Source organism: Protobothrops mucrosquamatus, unplaced genomic scaffold (genome assembly GCF_001527695.2).
Source record: "Protobothrops mucrosquamatus isolate PMUCROS unplaced genomic scaffold, P.Mucros_1.0 scaffold77, whole genome shotgun sequence".
Taxonomy (NCBI): Eukaryota; Metazoa; Chordata; class Lepidosauria; order Squamata; family Viperidae; genus Protobothrops; species Protobothrops mucrosquamatus.
The window spans coordinates 976,315-996,996 of NW_015386454.1; the positions used below are offsets into that span (position 1 = coordinate 976,315).

At 36.3% G+C, this 20,682-nt stretch overlaps 2 protein-coding genes across 3 annotated transcripts in view; one reads left to right on the forward strand and one right to left on the reverse strand.

The window, feature by feature from the left end:
• The window catches only part of CYFIP1 (cytoplasmic FMR1 interacting protein 1), a 76,337-nt gene extending 60,679 nt beyond the window's left edge, over positions 1-15,658 (forward strand). For both annotated transcript variants that reach the window (XM_015812286.1, XM_015812285.1), the window contains exons 21-31: positions 393-512; positions 3,436-3,635; positions 6,038-6,125; positions 8,428-8,571; positions 9,305-9,395; positions 10,292-10,422; positions 10,546-10,618; positions 11,670-11,764; positions 13,388-13,626; positions 14,608-14,755; positions 14,839-15,658. In XM_015812286.1, coding sequence (XP_015667772.1) covers positions 393-512; positions 3,436-3,635; positions 6,038-6,125; positions 8,428-8,571; positions 9,305-9,395; positions 10,292-10,422; positions 10,546-10,618; positions 11,670-11,764; positions 13,388-13,626; positions 14,608-14,755; positions 14,839-15,003 — 1,494 coding nt within the window. In that variant the 3' untranslated portion in view covers positions 15,004-15,658. The remainder of the gene's footprint in view (positions 1-392; positions 513-3,435; positions 3,636-6,037; positions 6,126-8,427; positions 8,572-9,304; positions 9,396-10,291; positions 10,423-10,545; positions 10,619-11,669; positions 11,765-13,387; positions 13,627-14,607; positions 14,756-14,838) is intronic.
• A 1,387-nt stretch (positions 15,659-17,045) lies between these two features.
• The window catches only part of NIPA2 (NIPA magnesium transporter 2), a 31,020-nt gene continuing 27,383 nt past the window's right edge, over positions 17,046-20,682 (reverse strand). The window contains exon 6 of the mRNA XM_015812288.1: positions 17,046-18,635. Within this exon, the coding sequence (XP_015667774.1) occupies positions 17,998-18,635 (638 nt within the window). The 3' untranslated portion in view covers positions 17,046-17,997. The remainder of the gene's footprint in view (positions 18,636-20,682) is intronic.

Below are 20,682 nucleotides of genomic sequence, written 5' to 3' on the forward strand. Positions count from 1 at the left end.
ATTAGCTTATATTTGATTATCTTTTTATGAGTTAAAGTATGTTTATATTAGATTAGTTTACAATGGGTAGTTTTATATAGACTTGGGAAGATGAATGTTTAATCCTGTAATCAGTTCTGGGAAGTCCGGGGGGGTTAGGTGGGGATGGGGGTGGGAGGGAGTATAGAAATAGAGTTACTAGTATTGACTTAAGGGGAAGAAGGATATATTAAAATAATAATAGATTAGTTATATGTATAACTTAGTTAATTATATTGAAATAATTTGAATTGTATAAATATGATTTTGTTTTGATTAATTGATGGCCTTGCCACCATGTTAAATAAAACTAATAAAAAATTTTGTTGGGGAAAAAAAAAACTTCATTTAATTTTTTTATCTGTTTCCTTCAGCTTCTTGGTCGGTCAATTGATCTGAATCGTTTGATCACTCAGAGAATTTCAGCAGCTATGTACAAATCAATGGAACTGGCAATTGGGCGTTTTGAAAGTGAAGATTTGACTTCCATTGTAGTAAGTACTGAAACGCATTAGGATTTACTTTCCCACTGGGTCTGGAATTAACAGAAAATGTCAAATTTGACAAGGTTCCTTCAGCCAGTTGTTATTAATAACAAAGTTAATGCAGGAGAGCAATGTGAGCTGTGCAAAGAAATACAGGTACTCCTTGACTTACAATAATTCATTTAGTGACCAAGGTTACAATGACACTGAATAAGTGACATATGACCATTTTTCACATGACTGTTGCAGCATCCCTATGGTCACATGATCTCAATTTAATCGTTTTTGGCAACTGGCATGTATTTATGATGGTTGCAGTGTCCCAGGGACATGTGATCACCTTTTGCTCTGAAAGGCAAAATCAGTGGGGAAGCCAGATTCACTAAACAACCGTGTTACTAATTTAACAACTGTAGTGATTCACTTAACAACTGGGGCAAGAAAGGTCATAAAATGGGGCAAAACCCATTTAAATACTGTTTTGTTTAGCAACAGAAATGTTAACTGGGCTCAATTATGGTCCTAAGTCGAGGACTACCTGTAATTTATTTCTGTCCTGTACCATCTGATTTCTGGATTTTCCTTGATCAGAAATATTTGGCTCAGAAGGAATAAAAAAACCTTCCCTGTCCATGAATCTGACTGATAACCAGTAAAATGACAGCAAGAAAAAAAGGAAGAGTGACCAGCTAGGGTCACATGTCCTGATCTCTGAACTGTTATTCTTTTTGGATATTCTTCTGTCATCATTCTTCAACGAACTGGTCTGTACTTCATAAGATTCTCTTACTGTTTTGTGAGGGTAAGAATAGTAACATTTTCCTCAGCCTACCTCTAGATTGCCAGAAAGGTGATCTCCATCTCCTGTATGTCATCACTATTGTTCTGCCCTTTGACAGGCATAAGCAGGGCATTGTGGTCCACTTGCTGTGCATAATACCATCTTCCTTAAATGTTTCTGTTGCAGTTGGATGGGATATGCTATGATGGGTAAACACATCCTCCAATCACTGTTCTGTGCCTTAGATGTCCATTTCATCCTGGGCTGGTGAGCTGAGTGTCCATTTTAAATGAACCATTACATGAGAGGCATGAAAGCTGCCTCAAACCAAGAAACAGCCACTTGACCATTTTGCCAGTGGGAATGGCAAAGGCTAAAAGTTATACAATTACCCAGTGTTTCATCATTGCCTCTTTGCCTTTTTAAAAATTGCTAACAGTGAAATTATACATTTCTTTATTGTGGTAAAATAGTACCATAGTAATAAATAATAATCATAATAAAGTAGTATGGTTCGGTGGCAATCCTTTGGACTGGAAGAGCTATTTACTCTTTCCCTTGCACCCAGAGCCGACATCATTTTTCCATAAGTGGAATATCACGGTAGGCCAGAAACATTGAAAGTTGTAAATGCCACACACGTATAATTATATATATCAATCAGTCACACCTTTATTATGGTCAAGGGCCAGCATGAGGGTGGTAGGTAATATATAATTAGGTATTACCTAATTATTAATTAGGAATCTGCCTCATTAATACAGAGGACAGGTTAGTCAAAAAGGTCATCTCTCGGCAAAGTGGAGGATGTGGTTGAAATGTAGAAAGGGGCTCATTTCCAGATACGTTCAACATCAGCGTCAAGCAGAGATAAGGCTGCACTGTAAATTGCCCTTCATCTCTAAACAGTAGTTGGTGACTACCTCCAGTTGTAGCAATTTCTTTCAGATGTCTAATGCAGTGTTTCTCAACCTTGACAATTTTAAGGCATGTGGACTTCAACTCCCAGAATTCCACAGCCAGCAATGCTGGCTGTGGAATTCTGGGAGTTGAAGTCCACATGCCTTAAAATTGTCAAGGTTGAGAAACACTGGTCTAATGTAAGGATTGCAGTTACTGGCCTGCTAATTTTAGGGTTCTTTGAAATGTGTATCTTCTTTTTAAAACATGAAGTCTAAGACGTTTTTCCCATTAATCTGTATAAATAAAATACAGAGATTTCATGTATTCTCCCTGTGTAATACTGTTGGAAATACTATCTGTTTGTGATGAAGTGACTGGAAATAGCTTCATGAACTTTTTGCAGAAAAAAAATGAGCTTGTGATTTATGAGTTTGACATTAGAAAAAGTAGACTGTGGAAAAAAATTATTTTGTAACCTTAGAGAGATAGGCTAAAATATAAATGTACTGTGACCTTTCTTGCCACAGTTAAGTGAATCACTGCAGTTGTTAGTAACAAGGTTGTTAAATTAATCTAGCTTCCCCATTGACTTTGCTTGTCAGATAATCACAAAAGGTGATCACATAACCCAGGGACACTGCATCCATCATAAATATGAGTTAATTGCCAAGCATCTGAATTTTGACCACGTGACCATGGGGATGCTGCAACGGTCATAAGTGTGAAAAATGGTCATAAGTCACTTTTTTCAGTGCCGTTGTAACTTTGAATAGTCACTAAATGAACTGTTGTAAGTTGATGACTAGCTGTAAAGAGTGCATATATGTGCTGCAAACTTTGTAATATGTGCAGTGGAGAAGAACATGAACAATAGTTTCAATCTGACCATCACTTCAAGGACCTAAATAATTCATGAAAAGTATTTTCCAATATCTTCCAGTATAGCTGATGGAAAAGCATTGAAATGTCATCCTATAGGCTATTCAGTATTTAGAAGCTTCCTTTAGATAGGAAACCAATCTATCATATATTTAAAACTGTTATCACAAAGATGATTTGAGACTCCGGCTCTTTGTCCATTATATGTGTTTAAAATAAGTAGACAAGAAATAATTCCAACATAAATAAACATTTTTCTATTGTGCTTGGTCACTAAAAAAGATCTAATATTTTACTTATTGAGAAGATTCTGATTTTTTTATTTCTTTCTCTCCTTATGACTTTTATTTATCTGTGAAAAATTATCAGGAGTTGGATGGATTAGTAGAAATAAACAAGATGACACACAAGCTCCTGAGCAGATATATGACTTTGGACAGCTTTGATGCTATGTTCAGAGAAGCCAATCATAATGTATCTGCTCCCTATGGAAGAATCACTCTTCATGTGTTTTGGGAACTGAATTATGATTTCCTTCCTAATTACTGCTACAATGGGTCCACCAACAGGTGCAGTTTTTAAATATTTGTTTTTAAGTACTGTATTTAATGTCATGACCCTGGTAATAATAAAGTTTGCTCTAATAGCTACATGTCAATGTTATTGTTAAGCAATAGCCAACTTAACTCTGAGATTTTAAGCACATGATTTTTGTTATCAGAGCTTTCTGTGGACAGAGATTTCTATTTTTTTAATATTTGAAATAATCCTTTTCAAGAAAGAGGTTCAGCAGTTGGCTTGGGGCATAAATATTGAAGAATGATCTATAAAATACCAACAGCTTCCTAGTTTTTTGCAGCTTCTTTCCCAGTAGTTATAATATTTCTAGATGTTTTCTTGTGTGCATTTTTATATATGTACTTGTGCTGCTAAAATTGTTTGTGCTATGTGGAGCATGGTATTCAATTCTAGCCTACAGGTTTTATACAATAGCCTCACTATTCATGAATGCAAAAGGAGCAAATATGAATGGAGCTTTTGATCTCATTTAACTAGAACAAACTATGTAAAAGAAAGGCTTTAGAACAATTGGGTAGATTCAAAGAATTAAGGGTAAAAATGAAATAAAGGGCAGCAATTCTGCCAGTACATGCATGTAACGTGCAGTGATAATATTTTACACATGTAAGGGTTACATTTTCATTTTTGTGTTCAGTAGAATAAGGTCTTGCACAAATGGAAGGACCTGGTTGGATTGTATTCAGTTTTGGCATGTACCACTCCAGTTTTATGTTGGTGATATTCATGTGTATGTAATTACTTCAGACTGTACAGGACAAGTTGTCAATATCCTAACTCACTGTCTGAAGCAGTGAGGGTCTGAATGTGACAAAAGAGGCTGAATATTTAGCTTCTTAAGAACTACTTCAATTTCACAAAACTAAAGAGAACTTAAGGATCCAGCTCTTGAATTTTACTAAGCAAATATGTCAGAAAAGAGGACTTTAGAATCTAAATTCTGATTTAGCCATCTATAAAGCATACTAATACAACTTTGATGAATATATGAGTGAGATTTTGATGTATGATGTATACACTGGATAGTCTCAGAAAACAAAACAAAACCAAAAATTAACAGTATTATAAATATATCAACATCAAATATTTTTATCCTGAAAAGCATCCCAGCTATAAGCAAATATTTTTTTTCTAGTTAGTGTGTGAAGTCACGTACCTTCCACTTACCTTAGTGTTTAATTTTTTATAGTGATGCTTTTCTATTGCATGATACGTTAATCCCGCGTCATATTTCTCATAACTCACATATTAATAATACAGAACTGATGTTTTTTAAAAAGGAATAGGATTTGGTGTGGTGTAGTGTAGTGGTGAAAGTGTTGGACTGGCACAAGGTCTGGTAGAGTGTTTAAGGGGTTGGACTGCCACAAGGAGATCCACATGTCAGTCCATTTCCAGCCACAAAAACTCACAGGGCTAGTCTCTGCTTCTCTCTCAATTCAACATAACTGACTAAATTATTGTCTGGAAAAATAGAAGGGTATTAAGAGTGACATCTTGAGCTCCCAATTTAAAATAAAGGCAAGATATAAATCTAACAAATGGCTTTCATGACTAAGGTGGGACTTACACAATTATAAATTATGTTGATGTGATAGAGCGTAGTCTGGATTGCCAACAGGAAGGGGGGGGCATTCCAGATGATAAAGAGACAACTCACTTCAGATATGAAGGAAGGCAAATATACATATTGCAGGATCCAATCTGGGTCGGTCACTCGGACCAGAGGCTTTCTCTTCTGATCTTGTTGCCCAGGCCTCGCCTTCTAAGTACTTGATAGGCTGGTGGTAAATCAACGCTCCTGTTGATTGACAAGGGGCCTGTTTCTCAAGCTTCAATTACTTCCCTGGCAGAGACCCAAAGTCATTGGTAGCCTCACATTGCAATGAATAAGGACACACATTTAATTTTGCAGTTATTAAGATTGTTGGATGAGCAGGCATAAAAACAGCCAGGGAAGTGATTGAAGCCTGGGAAACAGGCCCCTCGTCAATCAACAGGAGTGCTGATTTACCACCAGCCTATCAAGTACTTAGAAGGCGAGACCTGGGCAACACAGGCAAACAACAATTAACTATTTAAAAGCCAGCCTCAACACAACCCAATCAACAGCTCCAGCATGAGTCTGACAGCTCGGAAGACAAAACCTCTTGTCCCGATGACCAACCCAGATTGGATCCTGAATCAGTTCAGATAGTTTATGTGAAAGAAAAAGAATGAAGACAGCCCTTCCCTAATAGTTCACAGAGTATATCTCTATGATGGTGGTAGCATGTTTTAGTTTGGCAAGATTCTGTCTATTAGTGAGGAAAAATAAAGAAATCTACTTGGAAGAATCACATGTCTTTCTTGGTTCTTGGAGCCTGACAATTGCCTTTTTTGATTTACATAGGTTTGTTCGAACAGTACTACCATTTTCTCAGGAATTCCAGAGAGATAAGCAGCCCAATGCACAGCCTCAATATCTACATGGATCGAAGGTTAATATTTTTCCTTATTTGTTTTTCATGAAGCAGGCGTTTGAAAATTTTCATTCTGTAGTGCTATGTATTATATTTAATTTTACAGTCTGTACTTTTTTCAGTGGGTCCACTTTAAGAATAGTTGCACTATATAAATTGTGCAATGTAATTGTTTGTTTCTGAAAGACAAATGTACCAGGTAGTTATCAACCATTTGTTTAGCAACCATTCATAGTTAATTGTCAAACCACTCCATTGGCAGATAAAACGATCCACTTTTGTCCTAACATATAGATGTTTCTACATATAGATAAAGAAAGGAGCTTGAGAATGCTATGTTCCAAAGCAAAGTTCATCCTTGGTTCTAGAAAATGAGATCATAATAGAGGTTGCCCTCTTAGAAGGTATCTCATTTGGTCTAAGGTTAGCAAAGAGACTATCCAAACTGCTAAACACATTTTATTCACCTATTTTATGTTGGCACATTCTCAGAATTGAGAACCCTCACATTTAAGCAAGTATCTTGGTTATTCTGACCAACTTTACAATTTTTATACTTGGATATTCATGACACTGTTACTCTAAAAGTTGCTAAATTCTGCTATATCATATGCAGAATTTGGAGCTGACTGATTGATTTGCCCAGTTAATTTTACAGTTTGTTCTTTATATTATGTCTGTGTGCAGCCTGTTTTATAGTATTGAGTTTATTATGTACTGATCCTTGACTGAATTAAAAGTACTGATTGTTGAATGATATTGCAGATATATTACATTTGTTTATAATTTACAAGTAAGTGGGACTTACTTAATGCTTTAGTAACAAAACAGCAGAATGAAGGTTTGGTATAATACAAGGTGCATAATTTATGGAATTTGACTTCTTAAAATTCTCTGCAGTTTATAATTTCTTTGTCTTTAATACAGTTTTTTTTTTGCTTTGCTCCAAATTAAAATGCAACAAAATCAGAATCCTTTACTATATAGGGTAAATTAAATAGCCTATTTAATTTGAGTATTCAAGAAAGTAAAGCAGATATACAAATATATGAAGGTATTTTTCACAGAATTTTCTCCATAATTTTTCAATATTGGCCAAAACGTACATGGAACTATATTTAATACATCAGATGTATTTAATACATCAGATGAAGGGACACATGATTATAATATCTAATACAGAGAAATTATTGAATGTTATCTTTCCAGTTACACCATCGATCTAATGCTGTGAATATGCATTTCCCAGTTGCATTATAGGAAATATTAAATGCAAGTACTGATTATTTTGAAGCTTCAAGATGAATATCTTATTTCAACTAGACTTGCTTCACATGTATATGTTAATTCTCAATTCTTTAGTGACATCACTACTGAACCATTGCACTGGGGGGGGGGAGGAAATGGCACATTACAAACAGCATTTGGGCTTTATTGTCCTTAAGTTTGTTTCATACTGCTATTAATTATCTATATCTTGTTATATTCTTCTGGCAAAACTGTCTTTGTAACGTTAGGCTGATATTAACCTGTAAAAGATTTTCCTATACATTACAGTGTCTTAGATTCATTAAATGGCAAATTCATATTCTATCTTGTTTTATCCCTAGAATCTTGTAATACAAAGCGGTAGAAATCATGTGCCAGGTTTTTGTCAGAATGATGTAATGGACAGAGTGTTAGATTAAGACTGGGGAGACCCAGATTTTATTTCCTCTCAACTATACAACTCTTAGTAATTTCAGAGCTATTTGTTATTTCTTTCTATATTTTGAATCTACCTGTAGAAAAAGGGGACCATATAACAATTTGTTTTTAAATGTGGGTCCTGCCAATTCAGGGTAATACTTGCAAGATTTTTTTTAAAAAAACAAACAAACAGAAAGGTAGTGGATTACTGCAATATGTTCTACTTGGGGTTGCTCTTGAAGACCACATGAAAGTTACAATGGGTCCAGAATAGTGTGGGACACATAGTTCAGAGTACTCTGGAGTTTGCCCATATCATACTGCTTTTGGTGTAAGTTGCATTGGCTTCCAGTTTTTTTCTGAGTACAATTCAGGATCTAGTTACCACCTTTAAACCGTGAATGGCATAGATCCAGATTATTTGCAGGACTAATTGCATTTAATTAATTACAACATTCATTCTGTTTCTTCCTTTACTTTAACTGAAAGTATCATATATCTCAAACATCATTTTACTTTTTTAAATTAAGTGTAACTTGATTCCCTGAAAGGATTTTTTCATATATCTTGTAATGAAAGGAGAAATATCTTCTAATTTGATTTTAATGGCTTGTGTTGTTCTCCTCTCTAGGCTTTGAATCTGGCATACTCTAGCATTTATAGCAACTATAGGAACTTTGTAGGCCCTCCTCATTTCAAAGTGATCTGCAGATTATTAGGATATCAAGGAATTGCTGTGGTGATGGAAGAATTACTGAAAGTTGTCAAGAGTCTGGTATGTGGATGATTTTAATTTCAGTAGAATAGAAAAAGGTATCCTTTATTCAAGTTCATGTAATCACTCAGGTTTTGCATTTTATGTTCTTCACGTGTTTTGGATCACAACTCATATTGCTCCAGTCATTGAAGGAGTATCTCTGGGAATACCAGTGAATATAAGTGACTGAGATGGTATGAAAATAGGAATTATAATGTTGTGTAAAAATCATTCCTAATTAAGCATAAACATTATTCTAGGACTGTGTTTCCCTTTGAAATATGAAATTTCTTACTATAATATTGATGAAAGAAAATCATAGGAAGTTTCAATTTATTAATTAAAAATATTTGATCTTTCCACCATTTCATTTTTGGAATTCAGCTTGTCCCATTGTTTTTCCAGTGGATATCATCAAAGTATGTTTAGTCATATCTGGCTAATTTGCCTAAATTTACATCTTCTATTAGCAGTAAAGAATACAATTCATGTTTTCACTCAATTGTTATTCTTTTTTAAATACACAAATTTACCTATATATAGATGAAATGCAATCTTGTACAACTATTGCACTTGTATGTCTTATGATAAATGTGTACACTTTGAAGCAGTGTTCACATGGTAATGTTCACATTTTTACACAAATGAACCCTGCTCAAGATGATAGTACAATTAAAACATTGTTTGTGTTTTGTGAATCCCAGTTCAATTTATGCTTATTTAGCAATATTATTTATATTTGCTTTCTCAGTTACAAGGCACAATTCTTCAGTATGTAAAGACCTTAATGGAAGTAATGCCCAAAATCTGTAGGTTGCCTAGACATGAGTATGGCTCCCCAGGTAAGTTCAATTTTAATTATGTTAATAATGAATATTTGTTTCTTCTTTTTATTGGGTTATTTAATAAAATTTAGGTAGTGTTTAAAAATACTAATATTGCTATATTTTAGTTTTCAGTTTGTGATAGATTAGGGCAATATATTTTCAGGTTTCCTCCAATATATTTTGTAGGCATCAGGGGTTCCATAATTGACGTTTGTTGATTATTGATACTACAATAATCCCAAGACTTAGAGAAGGCAATTTTAAGAATTCCCCAGCCAGCCATAATATTTTACCTATATGTATGAGGGGAAAAAAACAATTCAAGAAGGGATAAATTCTGGTATCCCAGAGTATTCTAAGTGAAAAGAGATTGTCTTAATAGAATTTAGGCATATAATGTTATATGGGATATAATATCACAACTATGGCTTCCTTATCTAGATACAGGTAGTCCTTGACTTATGATCATAACTGAGCCCAAAATGTACGTTGCTAAGCAAGACTGTTGTAAAGTGGGTTTTGCCCAATTTTATGATCTTTCTTGCCATAGTTGTTAAGTGAATCACTACACTTGTTAAATTAATCTGGCTTCCCTGTTGATTTGCTTGTCAGAAGATAGCAAAAAGTGATCACATAACCCTGGGACACTGCAACCATCATAACTATGAGTCAGTTGACAAGCATCCAAATTTTGATCATGTGACCATGGGGATGCTGCAGTGGTTGTGTGAAAAACAGTCATAAGATTTTTTTTCAGTGCCATTGTAACTTTGAATGGTCACTAAATGAATCATTTTAAGTCGAGGACTATCTGTAATGAATATAGAGGAAAAATTCTAATTTTCTGTGTTGATTTATGTGACTTTTTATTCTCTCTCTCTCTCTCTTCCCCCTATTATCACATTCTTCAGGAATTCTGGAATTCTTTCATCATCAACTCAAGGATATTGTTGAGTATGCTGAACTGAAAACAGTGTGTTTCCAAAATCTGAGAGAAGTGGGAAATGCTATTCTCTTCTGTCTCCTTATTGAGCAAAGCCTGGTAGGTATGGAAAAGCAGTGTCAACAACAGACTTCAGTACAATGAAGCCAAAAGAGCATACAGTATGTCAGAGATTCTCAATCACAGCTCTCTAATGTTATAATGTTATTCTCTTTGTTGCAGTCATTGGAGGAAGTGTGTGATCTATTGCATGCAGCACCATTCCAGAATATTTTGCCAAGAATTCATGTCAAGGGTATGCTTTTTCCTATGGCTTTCCAACCAGAATACTCATGTTGAATTATGCTGTCAAGACAAGTAGCTAATGAAGCACAGCACACATCTGTATTAGAATTAAGTAATTCTTTTGTTATAAGTGATGCATATCTATTGTGAAGAGAATAGATTAAGCAGATTAAATGACTGGAGTAATTTAGTGTGATTGGCCTCAAATCAGGACGGCAGCAGCAGCCTGGAAAAGGCCTCCGGACCCCAGATCGGGCCGTGGGTGTGTGTGGAAGCGTTCCCCTGCCTTAGATGTGGGCGGCAGTGGCCTGGAAAGCGCTTCCGGAGCCTGGATCGGGCCGCAGCGAGGTGTGGAAGCTTCCAGGGGCCTGATCCAAGCCTCGGAGGTATTTTCCTAGCTGTTTGCACCAGGAATGGAGGTTGGGGGGGGGGCTTCTGCATGTTCCAGAGGCATGCAGAAGCCCCTCCCAACCTCCAGTCCTGGCGCAAATGGCTAGGAAAACGCCTCCGAGGTTTGGATCAGGCCCTTGGAAGCTTGTTCCAGGCAGCAGTAGCTTGGAGCAGTCCTCCAAGGGCTAGATCCAACCTCCGGAGGCATGCAGAAGCCTCCCCTGGCCTCCATTCCGGGCCGCTTGGAGGAGGGCTCTGAGGCTCTGGGGACAACGGGATCACTTTCTTCCCCCAGTGTGGTGAGCTCTGGTGGGCTGGACGTGGGTGCGAGGGGCCTGGCCTTCTTCCTCAGTTGTAGGCTTCAGGCTTGCTGTCAGGCAGAAAGGAATTGGGGGCAGGAGCAGGAGACATTCACATAGAGAATGAAAGTTTCGCGTGAGATCACAAACTCCAGAAACTTTCATTCTCGATGCAAAAAACATTTCCAAGCCGACTCTCCTCTCCCTCAAAGGGAAAGAAACCGTGGCAGAGAGGATTTTTGCAAGGTAAGTGAGTCTTACTCTTATTAACCTTCTTAAGACATTGAATGCAGAAAGTCAGGATAAAAGAACAAACACTACAATGAATAAATGAAAAATAAGTCACATTATTCTCTCTTTATCTGTTTCTAGAAGGGGAAAGACTTGATGCTAAAATGAAGAGACTAGAATCAAAATATGCCCCACTCCACCTTGTTCCATTGATTGAAAGACTGGGAACACCTCAGGTAGTCTTTACGCTTTTTACAGAACTGCCATTTTGTGCAAATAATGATACATCTACCTGCTTACCACTATGTAGGATATAACTTTTTGACATCCTATGTTGGTTGAATTAATAATGTAATTTCTAAAGAATGAGATTTTATCCCAGTGGATTCATGATTCAGTTTTTAGAGAGCTATGTGCCATACAACACCAGCTAGCCAGATTATGTGATTTAGAACACTAAATAGGGTTGGTCACAATTAATATTTGGATGGAGAAACTATTTGGCAGAGCAGGGCTACAAAGTAAACTGGGAAACTGAAACAAAAGGCAGTGCAAATTGTTTTCATACTATATCAAGAAACTGCACAAATATGCCTATATGAATTAGTGAGAATCAAAGATAATTTTCCATTTTTTTACTTACATATATTTAAGGTTTTAACAAAACATTATTTTCCTCTTATTGGGAGAAAAACCCTAGAATGAGCATATTCAATTTTCATATGTTCCAAAAGAAAATAACATTCTTATTTATCAATTCCATTCATGAGAAAAAAGACTTGCTTAAGATAGCTTAAGGAATATTTTGTCAATATTTTGTGCTGCTTTCTTTGAGATACACAGATGTATTTGGAATGTTGAGAGCAAATTTAGTCTAGTGGTTAAGGCACCATGCTCAAAACCAGTAGGTCATGAGTTCTAGTCCTGCCTTATGCTTGAAAGCCAACTGGGTAACTTTGGGCCAGTCACTCTCAACCCACATCAGGCTCAGGCAGACCTGGGCATTTTACAGCTTGCCAGCCATATTTGGTCTGGGCTGTCCCTGTCCAGCCTGCATCAGTGTCAGTGGAGGGAGTATCAGTGGGGGGCAGGGCATCAGCAGGGGGAGAGGCAGTATTGGCACAGAGCTGGGTGGTGGGCAGGGTATTGGTGATGGGGAGAAAGGAGAATGACCGTCTGCATCAGTCCCAGTTTCTTCTATGTCTCATTGGGAAAATTAATTGCCCACTTCTGGGCTAGGCAACAAGCCGCTTGATCAATTCCTGTTGCAACTGATGGATAAACATTTGGTTCCATTCTCGGCACGAAAAATATTTCCAAGCTGACTCTCCTCTCCCTCAAAGGGAAAGAAACTGCAGCAGAGAGGAGACAGATTTTGCAAGATAAGTGAGTTGGTGCGGCAGGAAGGGAGGGGGAAGCAGTTGTGGGGAGGGGAGGAATAGCATGAATGTTGCAGAGCCTCTGCGGTTGCTCATAAAGGCGAACGACTGCCGTGGTGCTGCAATATTTGTAATTTTGGGATTTTCTCGTAAATACTAGGGGGCGCTGGTCACATAACTTCAAACGAACATTAAGTGAATGCTTGTAACTCGGGTATTACCTGTATTTCTTTATCATGTAGATTTAATTTAGTAAAAGAGTGAGTTATATGTTAATACTATATATATTTTATTTTTCTTTCAAGTTTTAGTTCATTTTTATTATACATTTTGTATGACTTTCATCTAAATTTCAGTCATAAAAACAATTTAAACTAGGATGACAAAGTATCATTTTCCATCCTATTTGAAACTCAGTAGCTCATTTTCATGTTAATAAGTTCTTATAGACTGAAACTGTATTGTTGGTTGCAATTATAGCAAATTGCCATTGCAAGAGAAGGAGATTTGCTAACCAAGGAGCGTCTCTGCTGTGGACTTTCTATGTTTGAAGTCATCTTAACAAGGATTCGAATGTTCCTGGATGATCCCATATGGCGTGGCCCTCTCCCTAGCAATGGTGTGATGCACGTAGATGAGTGTGTAGAATTTCACCGCCTGTGGAGTGCAATGCAGTTTGTATACTGTATTCCAGTGGGAACCCATGAATTTACTGTGGAGTATGTATTCAAATGCTGGCAAAGGCTTTGCTATTAGTGCTTTATTTTTATTTCAGAAGTTAGATGTGGCTATGATACAACAAAGGAATTAAGAATTTACTGTATCAGTAAATTCTTAATTCCTTTGCAAATATCAGTAAACCATATATTAATGTTAATACAGCTGCGTTACTCAAATGCATTTGGATGATCAGTATTAAGCCTTTAATAATTTTAATTTTAATGTTAGACCAGGGGTGTCAAATTGGCGGCCCGCGGGCTGGATGTCATGCGCAGGCCATGCCCACCTGGGCTCAGCAAAGGCAAAAACGTCACGATACATCATGATACGTCACATGACGCAATCGAGTTTGACACCCGTCTTTTAGACTAACATGTTAAAATACTATTTTAAATGTAGTTTGATAAATGCAAAAATGATAATCTAATGATACACATTGATTATGATTACAGTGATTCTTTGTTTTTCAGCATCTAAACTTTGGAGATTTCAAATCAGTTTTGTTTTTAATTTTGGGGGGGTTCTGTTGTCCTGTAATTCTTTCTTTAGAGGCAAAGATAGCATACAGTAATATTAGGCAGAGATGCAGAAATGGCTACATTTTTTTGATCCCCAAAAAGCCACCACGAAGTAGACAGAATCCAAAAAAGACAACACAAAATAAAATCCAATATTTGGCTCTTTCTTCACATTTTTAATTAGGTTATAGGGACAAATGTTTTAAGGCATCCATTTCACCCCTAAATCTGAAATCCCATCCTAAATGGACTCTGCCCTACCCATTTCTGAAGTTTAGTCTTTGACTGCCTACTTAATAGCAGTGCCATATAATAAAAACATATTGTAAAACTCTGCAAAACATTCAGTCAATGTTATTCTGGGCAAGTTAGTGACAAGACTTGGGATTGGGAATAAATCCAGTATCTTGATTTACCCTACTGAATATCATGTAGTGCTTTCTCTACACTTTTACTTTGCAGACAGTGTTTTGGAGATGGGCTGCATTGGGCTGGCTGTATGATTATTGTGCTCTTAGGACAGCAGCGTCGATTTGATGTGCTTGATTTCTGTTATCACTTACTGAAAGTACAGAAGCATGATGGCAAAGATGAAGTAATCAAGAATGTGGTAGGTTTGACCGAGATTTATTTTTCACTTTGTATTTCATTTGGTGTCATTGCCTTTTTCTGATTATAATTTTGGTTTTGTAGCCTTTAAAAAAAATGGTTGAGAGAATTCGCAAGTTCCAGATCCTGAATGATGAAGTTATTGCCACACTGGACAAGTATTTGAAATCTGGTGATGGAGAAAGCACACCGGTGGAACATGTCCGCTGTTTCCAACCTCCCATTCACCAGTCTTTGGCTAGCAACTAGAAAAGATCTGTGATCTTTTGGAAACAATGGTTAGTTGCAGCACATTTTGAAACTAGATTTGTTGCTTAAGGGAGCCTGCCCTGATCTTCATTGCTTTCCAGGATCAACTAAAACGTTTGAATGGTTGTTTTCAAACTCAATGACTGTACATGAATTTAAGTTTTTAGACTACTTTTTAAATACTTTTTATAAAACTTTGCAGTGCAACTATTTTAGGCATAAATCTTTGCGTTTCTCCAGTTTTTATAATTGTTTTAAAGGATTAATATAAGGGATCTTTATTTACTTTTGCTAACTAAAATGAGTTTTATTATAGGAGTATGCTTGAAAAGTTTTTGTATAAGAAAAGTATTAAGCTATTCAGCTTACCTTTTAAAGACACTCCATTTGCTATTTTTTAATCAATAGAATGTTCTCTTTAGAAAACTATTTTACCCCATAATGTAATCAGCTTTGGAAATAAAAGATTTTAATGAGATTTTAAAAGTATGATTGTAAGATAGAAATCATTAATGCTTTATGTTTATTCAGATTTAGGGAATCGGTAAATACCCTTAGAATAAAGGACTTCTGTTTTTTTTAGCTTCTAATATAATTGGTGTATCTGAATCCTGTTTTTATATCTCAGTAGAAGCAAATAAAGTTGAAGGTGGAATTATTGTGAAATGGTATGTAGGGAACACAACTTACTTACACTTACCTGCTTAGAATTATACCAGTTTCAAGGGTTGCTTAGTTTTAGAAAAATTGTCTTCAGACTCTTTAACTGTTCAAGAATTATACTTTGATGAGTCATGATTCAATAGTTAACAGTTTTCTAAGGGTTTTTCTCTGTTAGTTCTCTCAAAATTTTGAATTAAATGTTACTGTAATTTTAAAGTATTGTTTGGCTTTCCTGGTCTAAGAATCACTGTTTCAATTATGTATCAAGTTATGACATGTTTGTAAGAGAGATTATCTCTATCCAATTTTCTAAGTAGCCTAATTGTATTTATAATGTAGGCAGTAATATTAAAATTTTAATACAATGCAAACTATTCTAAGACTATAGATTATCATACCTAAGAGCAGAAATAATCAACTCATAGCCATAAAAGTTTCATTCTAATTTGAAGCAGGAAACAAATACCTAAGTTCACAAAATATTTAGCCTGGTTAACACAATGTGATAAATTTTGAACTATTCAGTCCCACTGTAATGTTACGGAATGCTACCATAAATTTATTTTCTAAATGTTAAAATAACTTGGGATACCCCCCAGAAATAAAGAATAATGGGAAGTCATTATTCTATTCATTTTCATTATATATGTCTGCTCACTGCAGCACTTCCAATTAAAAGATTGCCTATCCCTGCTTAAAAAGATTATATGGATAGTCCTGATTTAATGTTTACTTGTTTGGCAATCTTTCCTCATTATGGTGTTAAACAAGGAATACCTACTATCAGGTCTCATGATTGTGGCCTTTACAACATCCTGCAGTCACATGATCACTGTTTGCAGTCTTCAGTGTTTACTTCTAACAAGCAAAGTCAGTGGGGAAGCCAGCAGGAGAAGGTGAGCCCTGCAAATGGCTATCATGTGACTATGAGACACTATGATTGGGTGGAACTTGCATAATGATGACAACTGGAACTGCCACAACTATCATAAGCTGCCAGCCACATGACATCACATCTAATTACTTTGTCACTTACCAACAGAGTTATTGATTGGTTGGTATATAATTACCTGTATTGCAGAACACCTAAAAACTGCTACAATAATCCACACTATTTCCCACAACAGATGCTTCAGTCATTAACTAAAATTTAATTTCATTGCATTTTTGTTCTTTCAAACATTTTGAGACTTTTTTCCTAACTCTGAATACAATCAACTGCTAAACTGATGAAAGTAGATTAAACAATTAGCATTTGATGCTCTCTTCCTATTGCATTTTATCAGGATGTTATTTAATTCATTCTCATCTAACCTTTTCCCAGCTCGGTCAGTTAGCTTCCACCTTCCCAATTTTGAAGGTCAGCTTCTCAATTTTTTTCTCTTCCACATGGAGGCTGACACATAATCTACAGGCATTCCTCCATTTTGCAAACACCTCTAAGCCTGGCTTCTACCTGCTGATTTGTCTCTGCTTTAGAGGGAGTAGAAAGGTACATGAATTTTTTATTGCATTTGGTGTTCCAGAAGAACAGAGTCAAACCATATAGGTAATAGTTGTTACAGTAGAAAGACTGGAAAGGGAAAATAAGGCAACAGTTTATTTTATTCTTTCCTCCTACTTTCAATAACGGAATGAATAAATTTGCCAATTGTTATGCATTATCCAATAGTAATCTCAACATGAAGCATTTTAAATACTTGAAACCACTAAGTATTTGTGTGTGTTTCAGGTATGTGCTAATATATACAAACATGGTTTACACCTAGGTACTTTCTTAAAATAGCATTTTTCTATGTAATGACCTTTGTGAGCTGATATCACTTGTCTTGTTCCTCAGGAATGTCTGGTTCATTGATGAAATATAAATACATTGGCTGCAACTGCAAATCTCCTAGAATCTAGTATAATTGAGTGCAGCTGACCATAAATTGTCCAAACATAGATTGTTTATGGATGAATAGCACTGTCTCATAATAAGAACAAGTCACTGCATAATTCACCAAATTATCACAAAAGATTTGTAGGTGTGCATGACCAACAGATCACTTTCTCATCAGAAATAAAGCATTTTATTTGTTAAAACTGTAATTAGTCTTAAACAAAAACAGAATATTTACATGTTCATACTAAGTCAAGCAAATAACAGAGTGAGGTTCTTTAGTATTTTTAAATTAAGAGTAAGGCAAATAAAAATCCACCACTGCTCTTGGTCCAAGCTAGTCAAATCTAAAAAAATGATTGTCTACAGTGCTATTTAAACATATCTGCTTGAAAAATGTTGTAAAACTGGCTTTTCACAATGAAACAAAAGTTACAGAATTGTTTTCTTTAGGAAGCTGATAGATTTCCATTTCTCCTAGAAGATATTCCATCAGGGGAGTGTAGGTCACTTATGCGAGTAGCACTTCCTTCATCGTGATTAAATAGTTCATATGTGCTTGGCACACAGCCATTTATTCCTTTGTTATCTTTATGCAATGTCACAGGCAAATTTGATAGGGAAAAACTGACATCCTTAAAGGCATGCAATAAAAATATCCCCACGATTATAGTGATAAAGCCACAAAATGTGCCAATAATGTCATCAGCTGCCATGTGTTGCCATTCCTTGAAGAGGATCGCAGAACAGGTTAAAACAGATGTTGTGAAAAACACATAATAGATTGGTGTCACTATAGAAGTGTTGAATATGTCCAGGGCCCGATTTAAATAATTAATCTGTGTGCTTACACAAGCAATAAGACTTAGCAGCAGAATCCAGGCCAATGGATGTTTCAGCACAGCTTTTCCTGCAAAAAGTTCCTTTATAGCAATGCCCAAACCTTTTACACAGGATACGGATAAAGCTCCAATGACTGAGCAAATTGTTATGTACACAAGAATGTTGGTCTGCCCATGTCGGGGTCCTACTACAAAGATCATGATCAAGGATACAATGACAATGAGTGTTGCAAAGACCACAAAACCTGAAATATTAAAAAACAAACATGGCATGCTGCAATTGCACATACTAAGTAGTAACACATACAAACATCTGGAGTCTGTCAAAGGTTGTATGATTAGCTAAAAGCTAAAGAAAGACACAAAATCAATATGACTAAGTTATATTTTATAGAGTGGTGATATTTCCTTTTGTGGGTGGGGTAGGGAAGGAAGTTGAGGACAGTAGATGTGTATAGGTTTAATATGTATATTTTCAGTATATACAGTGATTTTATCTGTTTGCCATTGACAAAGAAATGATCAGTCTATAATTTTAATGGTAAGTTTATTTTAACAGTGAGAGACAGAATAACAACAAAAAAAATCCAGAAAAACGCATTTTTAAAAAGTTATCATTTTAATGAGTGAAATAAGTATTTGACCTCTTCGCAAAACATGACTTAGTACTTGGTGGCAAAACCCTTGTTGGCAATCACAGAGGTCAGATGTTTCTTGTAGTTGGCCACCAGGTTTGCACACATCTCAGGAGGGATTTTGTCTCACTCCCCTTTGCAGATCCTTTCCAAGTCATTAAAGTTTCAAGGCTGAAATGTTAAAGACAGCTCAAACCTTCAGCTTCCTCCACAGATTTTCTATGAGATTAAGGTTTGGAGACTGGCTAGGCCACCCCATGACCTTAATGTGCTTCTTCTTAAACTACTCCTTTGTTGCCTTGGCTGTTGTGTTTTGGGTCATTGCCATGCTGGAATACCCATCCACAACCCATTTTCAATGCCCTGGCTAAAGGAAGGAGGTTCTCACCCAAAATTTGACGGTACATGGTCTGGTCCATCGACCCTTTGATGCGGTGAAGTTGTCCTGTCCCCTTAGCAGAAAAACACCCCCAAAGCATAATGTTTCCACCCCCATGTTTCACAGTGGGGATGGTGTTCTTGGGGTCATAGGCAGCATTTCTCCTCCTCCAAACACAGCAAGTTGAGTTGATTTTAAAGAGCTCGATTTTGGTCTCATCTGACCATAACACTTTCACCCAGTTCTCTTCTGAATCATTCAGATGTTCATTGGCCTGTACATGTGCTTTCTTGAGCAGGGGGACCTTGCGGGCACCGCAGGATTTCAGTCCTTCATGGCGTAGTGTGTTACCAATTATTTTCTTGGTGACTATGGTCCCAGCTGCCTTCAAATCATTGACAAGATCCTCCTGTGTAGTTCTGGACTGATTCCTTACCGTTCTCATGAGCCCCAGACCGAGGCAGATTGTCAGTTATTTCGTGTTTCTTCCATTTGCAAATAATCGTGCCAACTGTTGTCACCTTCTCACCAAGCTGCTTGGCGATAGTCTTGTAGCCCATTCCAGCCTTGTGTAGGTCTACAATCTTGTCCCTGACATCCTTGGACAGCTCTTTGGTCTTGGCCATGGTGGAGAGTTTAGAATCTGATTGATTGATTGCTTCTGTGGACAGGTGTCTTTTATATAGGTAACAAGTTGAGATTAGGAGCACTCCCTTTAAGAGAGTGCTCCTAATATCAGCTCGTTACCTGTATAAAAGACACCTGGGAGCCAGAAATCTTGCTGATTGATAGGGGAACAAATACTTATTTTACTCATTAAAATGCAAATCAATTTGTATACTTTTTTGAAATGCATTTTTCTGGATTTTTTTGTTGTTATTCTGTCTCTTACTGTTAAAATGAATCTACCATTAAAATTTTAGACTGATCTTTTCTTTGTCAGTGGGCAAATGTACAAAATCAATAGGGGATCAAATATTTTTTTCCCTCACTGTAGGTTGTAACATCTCCAAATTTATGCATTTTGCCAAATTTGATGAAATAATGAGGGTGGGGGGAGAGTTATGTACAACATTCAAGTAGCCCATCCCTGAGTTAAAGATAGGAATGCATCAAAAATATCCATGCCCTATCTAACCTTTACTAATAATGCAGTTTTAATTTTTGCATCATTCAGAACACATATATCATTTCATGAGGGTACGTAAAACCTTCTTAATTCTAGCTGTCAACTAAACCTATGTTGACTCCCAGTGAAAATTGGAGGAATGCTTCTCT